This window comes from Pelobates fuscus, chromosome 13, assembly GCF_036172605.1.
Source record: "Pelobates fuscus isolate aPelFus1 chromosome 13, aPelFus1.pri, whole genome shotgun sequence".
Taxonomy (NCBI): Eukaryota; Metazoa; Chordata; class Amphibia; order Anura; family Pelobatidae; genus Pelobates; species Pelobates fuscus.
In genome coordinates this window covers 36696098-36705079 of record NC_086329.1, presented here as the reverse complement: position 1 = coordinate 36705079, position 8982 = coordinate 36696098, and the positions used below count along the sequence as shown (strand labels likewise).

General features: G+C 41.1%; 1 protein-coding gene across 4 annotated transcripts in view; it reads left to right on the top strand.

Moving 5' to 3' along the window:
• Positions 1 to 8340, top strand: part of PAK6 (p21 (RAC1) activated kinase 6) — a 71090-nt gene extending 62750 nt beyond the window's left edge. For all 4 annotated transcript variants that reach the window (XM_063440215.1, XM_063440214.1, XM_063440217.1 and 1 more), the window contains 3 exons: positions 636 to 761; positions 1390 to 1524; positions 5934 to 8340. In XM_063440215.1, the coding sequence (XP_063296285.1) occupies positions 636 to 761; positions 1390 to 1524; positions 5934 to 6101 (429 nt within the window). In that variant the 3' untranslated portion in view covers positions 6102 to 8340. The remainder of the gene's footprint in view (positions 1 to 635; positions 762 to 1389; positions 1525 to 5933) is intronic.
• Positions 8341 to 8982: the final 642 nt, after the last annotated feature.

Here is an 8982-nt window from a genome sequence, read left to right as displayed (position 1 = left end):
TTTTGGGAAGGAAATTGTGCTTGCGGTCGGTCATAAAGGACTTCCAGCTAACTTTTGATCCACTGGGGGGATTTGGCTGATTTTTGGAAGGGTTTATGTTTGATGTATGCTGAGTCTGAATATTGAAATTGAATGTATGGTTTTAAAGTTACAGTGTGTGTGTAAAAACTGTATTTTTATTGTATGTAATAATTGGTTTAACTGTTTATCTGAGGGGAGGAAATGTGTGGGCTGCACCAGATGTGTGATTGGTGATTTTATACCTCCCCCTGGGAGTGTCTTATTTGCATGTAACCTCAATAAAAGCCAGGCTGGATGAGCCAGTCCAGAGTTCCTGTTTAACCCTCAAAATGAAGTGTCGTCTCGTTCTTGGGGGGAATTGGATTGTAAGCTGACTGCTAGGAGTGTAAGCGGATTGTATGCTTTTCTTGTTCAGCTGTTCCAGTTCGGAGTGTTATTTCGTATCCAGATCGGGAGTTTGGTGTTCTGCAGTAGCTGTGCCTGTCTCTAGGAAAGGGGATTATCGCCTAAACGGATTTTATTCCCTTTTATGCTGAAACGGTCCGTTACAATTATAAACAAATGACTTCTAATACATGATGTCTGAATTTTGTTACTATTTGTATGTTTTGTAGATTAAACTTTCCGACTTTGGATTTTGTGCACAAATAAGCAAAGATGTTCCAAAGAGAAAATCTCTAGTGGGTACCCCATACTGGATGGCGCCCGAGGTCATCATGAGGTCTTCGTATGGAATAGAGGTAATATTAAAATAACATATTCTTCATCAGAATCTCTTGTCCATTGTCATCCTTCAGACATCACTATGCATCACCTTGTAAGCTTTATATCTGTCCTCAGATTAGGAAACCCAGCAATATTCAGGATGGATTTAGTTAGACATATCGGCCATCCTGTCCGCTAAACATCACTGACTAACCAATAAGACATACACATTGATTAGACTGTGCATTAATGGTATGTCTATGTGTAGACATTATTTTCCTCCAACACTCAGGCTAGAAACTCTGAATTTACCTACATAAAATGGTACTTTTGGCACCATGAATTCATTTCGTAATTGGGATTGAGAATTTTTAACAGAAAATCAGGAATGCCCTACTTAAAAATGACTGGCAAAAGCACAAATTGTCAACTGTGCTTATCCATTTCTAATTTACTGGACTGGGTGGATTTCACCAAATGACTGATCCGTGTATAAATAATACATCTGTACGGAACGCGAGATGGTCAGTTCTCCTAGGGATGGAGATTTGAAATGGACGGATGTGTGGATTGTTCTGTCTGTATTATAAAGCGCTTTGTGTGGACCTCATACAACACACATTACTAATCCATCGATTTCATATTGCTGTGATATTTCGGCAGGTGGATATCTGGTCTCTAGGTATTATGGTCATTGAGATGGTGGATGGCGAACCGCCGTATTTCAGCGACTCTCCTGTTCAGGCTATGAAACGGTTGCGTGATAATCCTCCCCCCAAATTTAGGAACGCCCATAAGGTAAGTCAGTCACTTCGTCTAAGGGGAAAGAAAAAGGGGGGGGGTGTTTTTTCAATAACAGGAAATTACAAAATATTTGCTAGAGCTATTGAATACCAGATTAACCCCTTAAGGACCAAACTTCTGGAATAAAAGGGAATCATGACATGTCACACATGTCATGTGTCCTTAAGGGGTTAAAGTACGCAATCATTGGTCACACCAGTGTTTAGCCTTTTCTGACTAATATAGTATGTGGCTTTAGCTTGATGACCCATTATTTAATATGAAAAATTTACTCAGCAGCCCATTCCTGGAAGTGAGGTGAGTAATTCTTTATTTTTCATTTTTTCAGTAGCAAAGGGAAGTGAACCTATAGTCCTAAAACTATGATAACGTTTGGTACTGCCAGTTCCCTTTAAACATATTGTATGTTTCCACCGTGTTGTTTTGATTTGCATGGTATGATAAGACACCTGTATGTTCCAGGATCCTCTATTTTTCGGGATAGATTCACAGCCACACTGTGCCAAATTTCTCGGACATTCCGCATCAGCTAGCACTGTAATAACATTTTAAATAAGGAGATTTTAAACTACAATTAAAGCAGATCTGTCGCCCTAAGTCTACCTTTCTCCAATTGATTCCTCTTCTCTTACTCTATCCTAATCTGTATAAGTTTAAGGCGATCTCCAATTTTTGTCAAGATTCATCAAGTTCCATTTTCCTGGAGTACTCTCCTCCCCGTCGCATCCCTCGCCTAAAATGTCCAGCCTCGGTCATTCCCTGAGGGTCACGCATGCCCAGTACAGTTGCCTCTGGGTTTCTGGGCATGCTCGGTGAGCATATCTCCCATAGCACTGGAGTAAGGGCAAACAAAAACAGACTACTAGTCACTGCCAGGATAATGAACATTGTGCCCGCTTGGATTAGGATAGGTTACATGGGAGCAGACCTTTAAAAAGCTAGAGAGTCAAAGAAGGGGGTACAGTGAAAAAATATATGAATGATGACAGAGCCTCCTAAACGGCCTACCTAGAGATTGTTACAGAACATTTACACCCCTTTATGGCAATGGTGTTACCTGGTGGCAGTGGATTCTTTCAGCAGTATAATTCACCCTGCCACACTGCAAAAAATGTTCAGGAATGGTTAAAGGAACATGACAAAGAGTTCAAGGTGCTGCCTCGGCCTCTAAATTCCCCATACCTCAAATTGAGAATCTGTGGGAAGTGCTGGAACAACTATTTTGATCCATGGAGGTCCCACCTCGCCACATGCAGAACTTCAAAGGATCTGCTGCTAATGTCTTGGTGCCAGATACCACAGGACACAATAGGGGATCTTGTGGAGTCCACAACTCGACGCATCAGAGCTTTTTTAGCAGCAGGAGGGTGACCCACATATAAGGCAGGTGTTTTTAATGTTGTGGCTGGTAAGGGTATGTTCTCTAAAGGATGCCACTGATCTCTCTAATTTTATCCATTTTAGATTCTCACTGATCAGTCAGTTATTCCATATTGGGTTAAAATTGCTTTGGTTTTGTTCCCAAACGTATAGGTTTACATATGTCATTTTAGTTTAAAAGTATCCAATATCTTGTAATATTGAGCTAGTATGTAAGAATTATTGAAAGCTTGCCTAACCAAATATTTGCCCTTGAGCACTCTAATGGTGCTCAGACATGCATATATAGAACAGGAAGGATTACAATCTAATGGTGGAATTTATATCACACACTAACACATGAAAGAAAAAAAACGAAATTAAAGTTGGCATTGGCAAGCTACCACTGGAGGGGGGGAGGGGCTTCCGGAGTACAGTAGTGGGTAGTTTGGAATTAATGAAGTAAACAGGAAATTGGGGAATTCATATTTGTGTCACTTTGACTATTTCCAGCTGCTACCATGTCTAATGGACACATTTTTTTTTTTTTTTGTCAATCTGATTTTTATTAAGGCATATAATATGGGGTACAAAAGAGAAGACGGAGGAAACGTTTAAGCGAGTTACATTATAGGGTTGGTACAACAATACGCAAAGTTAGAGTACATTTCCAGATTTTCAATGCCTCATTTTTTCTTTTTATAGTGTAGTTAAACTCCATTTTAAAGAATACAAGCTAAGGATCGCAGGATCCGGGTTGATATCTCGCTAGGTCATGCTAGTCATGTATCAGGTTACACGTGGGTGAGAAAAACATTAGTTACTTATACTAGGTACATGCTAACTTCAATATGCAAGCAGGTCTGGCCAGTTCAGTGTTAAAGGTACTGGTCGGGTAGGTTAAGCAACAAACAGTGAGCTGCGAGCAGGTTGATTCTAAACATACATGTGCATATGAAGACACATCCTATCTAGACGTAGTTTCCCTTGCATGAAATGAAACAAACAATAGCCTTATAAACATAGGCCTAAAATTGCTATGCATTTAGGTAGTTGGTACCACAGTAGACAGGGCATATGGTGTGCCAATCGTGGGGTTCTGGATTCTAACAAGCTAGATAACTATTTGTGTATTCAGCAGTAGGAAAAACAAATGAGAATAGCAGAACAGTATTCAAGTAAGCAGTGTGGTAGGCCAAGGTAAATCGTTATACGGTCTAGGGTGAACCGGCAAAGCACAGCTAGTTAATAGCTATAAAACTAACAGGTAACTTGGGGGTGAGATTATAAACATAAGTCCAGCAAAGAGAGGTCGTGTAGCCGGGTAGGTAATGTCCCAACAGTCCTTAGCCAAGTGTGGTGGTAGTGAGACTGTCTGCAGGGGGGGTTTGTAGGTTTTTCAGCCTATACCGCTGCTTGGTGGTGCAGCCACGCACGTCTGGAGATTGGGAGAAATGGCTACGGCAGCTTGTAGGATCCCTAGGGGTATGACTTGGTGCGGACTTGCGGCAGCCGACTGCCAGCCCCAGGCCTCTGTGAAGGCCCTCATCTGTGTTCCACTGACACGGTTGCTCAATGAGGCCGGGTCGTCCCTTCTGCGGGCGTCATGTGGGGCTCGAATGTTCTGCCGCCGCCTGCGGCGTGTGAGCCTCCGACGGTGTGGTTGGTGTCTTGGAGTCTGACTCCTCGTGGTCTTCAGCCTGGGAAGGCCTTGTGGGCGGCCTTCAGTACCGCGTCCCTGTCGTAGGTTGCGCTTTGGGCGTTGGGATACCCCTTTGGGCCTGGTGGCAATTCCGTCCCCCAGTTGAGGTGATTTTGCGTAACTTTTGTGCTTCATCTGTCCTCTCCACCGCTTATCATAGCGTTTGTCAAGAGCCGTCTGGCAGGGCAAGCTTGGCGCGTAGCGGGGAGGGTACCTTGTGTCAGGCGGCAGTTTCTCGGTCCTCGGTTTGCTCTCAAGCCTCTTCCAGAAGGCTGTGAATAGCCGATCAAGGCGGACCTCCAGCGGCTCCGTTAGGTCCCATGTGGCGAGGATCTGTGTGGAGTCCGCCATCTTGCCTGTTACTGTGCATAGCGTTCGTCGCTTTTGGGTTACCCCGTCCTTGCTTGGTTGCAGGTATTGGTTAGCTGGGACCGGGATAACCCCCACCGGTCCATAGGGGGGGGAACGCGGGCCTGGTCTCTGTCTGGTTGCTGTCGCTGGCGGCGGAGGAGCGGCCGCCTCCTCCGCGCCGGCCATGCTTGTAGGCCTCGGGCTGCTTCGCCGGGTGTTCTGCGGTCGGTGCCTGGTATGTGGCACCGTCGTGTAGCCCTCGTCAGCAGCTCTCCGTTGGTGGCCCATATGTCGGGTTTTAGTGCAGTTTTGTGGCATTTTAGTCGCCAAATTCGTCGTTTGGGACGGAAGCAGCTTTGTCCTGCGTCCGCTCAGCTCTGCGTCCAGGCCACGCCCCCATGGACACATTTATGTAACATGCCCCTGTTGCATAAAATAAAATAAATCTTTTTGCATTTTTTTATGTTTTTCAAACTATTAACCCCTTAAGGACCAAACTTCTGGAATAAAATGGAATCATGACGTGTCTCACACGTCATGTGTCCTTAAGGGGTTAAACATATATTTGAACAATTCTTCTTTTTTTTTTTCTTATCTTGTCTTACCAGTGAAAATTTGTGTTGCAAACGCAAATCTAGCATGAATGTGTCTTAAACACATAAGTATTAATGACAATCAGAACCAACAAAGTGTTCAGTACAATCACTGCATTTCTCCCCTGATTCACATTTGGGTAAACAAAAAATTCTTAATGATTCAAAGATCTCAACCTATTAGTGCACTTTAGTCCTAGATGGGACTGCTTGAATATGTCACTGTAAGTATTGTACTTTGGCTCTAAGAGGTATTGACTCCTCTCATATGTCACTGTCACATTGCCTGAGAAGAGAGTTGTCTTGAATAGACTGCTACAATTCTCCTTTCAGATAAGAAGCTTATTGTTCAAATTTGTGTGAATTGTTTGTACTGATCTCCTGTGCTCCGTCCCTAGGCTTCACCCATTCTAAGAGATTTCCTGGAGAGGATGTTGATTCGAGAAGCATCAGAAAGGGCTACAGCACAGCAACTCCTGGACCACTTTTTCCTGTTACAGTCTGGACTCCCAGAATGTCTGGTTCCTCTGATCCAACAGTATCACAAGAGAAACTCCAACTGTTAGTAGTGGAGCAAGGACTGCAGCCTTTAACTTCGACAGAAAGAATTGAATCTCATGCCAGACCATCTCATCTACTGAATGTAGGGTGAGGAATCTAGTGTCCCCTGTTTGGTGAATTCCTCACCCTGATATCTGTGATGTGACACTCCGATTTTGGGAACATTCTAATGGTACAGAGAGAGTACACTACTCACTGGGAATAATTAGTGGTGGTAAAAGAAATGAGCTACTTGGAATTCCAAGAGCTTACACTCCTTTACATTCTTTCCCACCTTTTAACAGGGTTAAATGTGATTGTTTACAGTCGTTAAGCTCTTTGCTGCTAGAAGACAATGTATTGCACTGCTTGTCTTTTTTAGCAGTAAAATGGCGTATATTTTATTTTTACACTGGAATACAGAATGTTCAAAAGACCACAGCAGATGCACCTTATTATTATTATTTTATTTTTTAAAACTTTAACTGGAAGCAGGTACTTAACTTAAATATTCTACTGAAGACAACTTCTTCATATGACCAGCAGAGGGGGCAGGAGTCATCATCACTACGGAGAACGCAATGACTATTTTGACTGTTTTTTTTTTTTTTTTTGGATCTGCGTTATTAGTCTTTGTCATTTGACGAAGTGGCAGAGCAATACACTATTGGATGAACTAAGCTTTAATCAATCAAACAAACAAACAAAAATTATCACATACCATACATGTAATTGTCACACTTGGTAATCAGTGTTTATTGATGGTAAAACACAGTTGTGGTGACATGAAAACCTATTCATTGTAGACTTCCATGTTTGCTTTTGACCATAGCGTGTTCTGCCCTTTTGTGGAGTCGAGACTATATCCTGACTCAAAATAAACACCGGACTGGACACAGCCCATGTGCCATGTAGTCCTATTTCCTAAAAAAAAAAAAAAAGTGCTGTGCTGTGAACCAAGATGCTAAATTGAATTATTCACCAAGAAGTGAAAGATCAGGCTTGTGTACAGTCCATGCCTTAAAACAGTATTATTGCTACAGTCTTCAAGGCTTTCATTTCTTGGTGAATATAGTCTGTACGGCTCAGAGTATAGAAAGGAAGGTCAGAAGAATTAATAGAAAAGTGAGGCAAAGCTTTGATAGTGTCAAAATTCCGAGAGACCAGTTGCCAAGGAAACCAATGGCATGTTCATGGTGACTTTATTCGTTTCCATGGTGATTGTTCCTCTAAGAAAGTGAGATTTACAAAAGTGTTAAAATAGAAACATGGTGCAAATTTAATACCCTGAGGTTCAAGAACTTTGCTGCTAGGTGCTACTGGGTTTCTAAGAGATAATATATATAGTTACAGGTAAAGTGACTTGAAAATCAGCTTGCAAAATATATGGTACAAATAGCAGACTTAGAAAATATTTTTCCAAATAATGAGTTTTGTCTTGAGTTTTAAAAAGTTGGTTAGGTTTGTCACGTAAAATACACTGTTTAGTACATAATTGTTATTTTTTTATTTATATAGCGCCAGCAAAAGGGTACAAAGGATTATAGAGTCAGTTATTCACTAAAATTTATATTGCCTGTAATTTGACTAGTGTGACCTAAAAATTGAAATCTACTTTGAATTCCCAACATTGTAGACTTTACTGAATAACCCAACTAAATGAATCTAAACACAAAGCAAGAATATTTCTTTTTTTTATTGGATATATAAGGATTTTGTGATATATGGTTAATTTTTTGGGGGAGAGGGGCCATGACAGAATTCAGGTATTTTGTAGAGAGCCCCATCGAGTTTGTTGCGGTTTGCACTCTTTGCCTTTTAACATATATTGTGTGTGTGTACGTGTACAATAATGACATTTCTCCCTGTATTTTTAAACCTCTAACCACTGCAACTGGATTAGCTGAATTTTGACTTTTACTTGTCATATGAGTTGACAACCGAAAAACTATTAGAAACTATGTATAAATCTTTGTCATCTGGTCGCTAAACTGAAAATGATCAGGAATTGACTGAAGAATTGCCGATTTTAGACAAAAACAAACTGGAAAAATAGCAGGACTGAAAAAAAAATGTTTACAGTCTGGCGATCTGCAATTCCTCCCAATTCCTAATAAAACCTAATTTAGTGAGCACACTTGCTGGCTAGGCACCTCTGGTATAAAACCGATGACCAGTTCCTTACCCTGATCTCCAACGGCTGTCACATATTGTACCCACGCACTTTGAACAGAAATGTTTTAATAAATGCTTTTGTGGTCTTGACACTGTCTGTCCCTTTTTTTTTCCCAGAAGATGATTGTTTTAGTTTGTTTAGAATCACTCAATCTCCAGTTCCTCTCCTTCCTGAGATCTGCTAGAAGGAGACATTCTCCAGAAATGACTTTATCCTTGTATAAACCGTCTCTAAAATTCACACAGACAGGAAGCCAGGGAGCGATTAGAATATTCATCTGCATTCCACTGCTGTTTGAAAATTTGCATCTGGGGCTGTCACTAAAACTGATGAGTAAAGGAAGTCTTACATGCAATCGGTTTATTTTATTTTATACAATTTTATAACCTTAATGTCACAACGAATGTTCACTAGAACATTCTAGGAAACTTACTGTCCTGACTATAACAAGTTCAGCAAGAGCTGACATTAGAAATGTCATCTATTGGTTTGGACAAGCATTTGTTCATACGGACAAGTGATCAAACTAGGAGTTTAATTGTTTTGTAACCTGGGGGAAAACACAACTTTTTAGACTTTTTTTTTTTTGTTCCAAAACTCTTTTGGTTAGGTTTTACATTAATACATAGGACTGATCATGTTTTAGAATTCCGTACTTCATTGGACGGCATTGTTCGTGCCATTCTAAAACATAATGAACAGGTGATATTGCACGGATGACTTCTGTACAG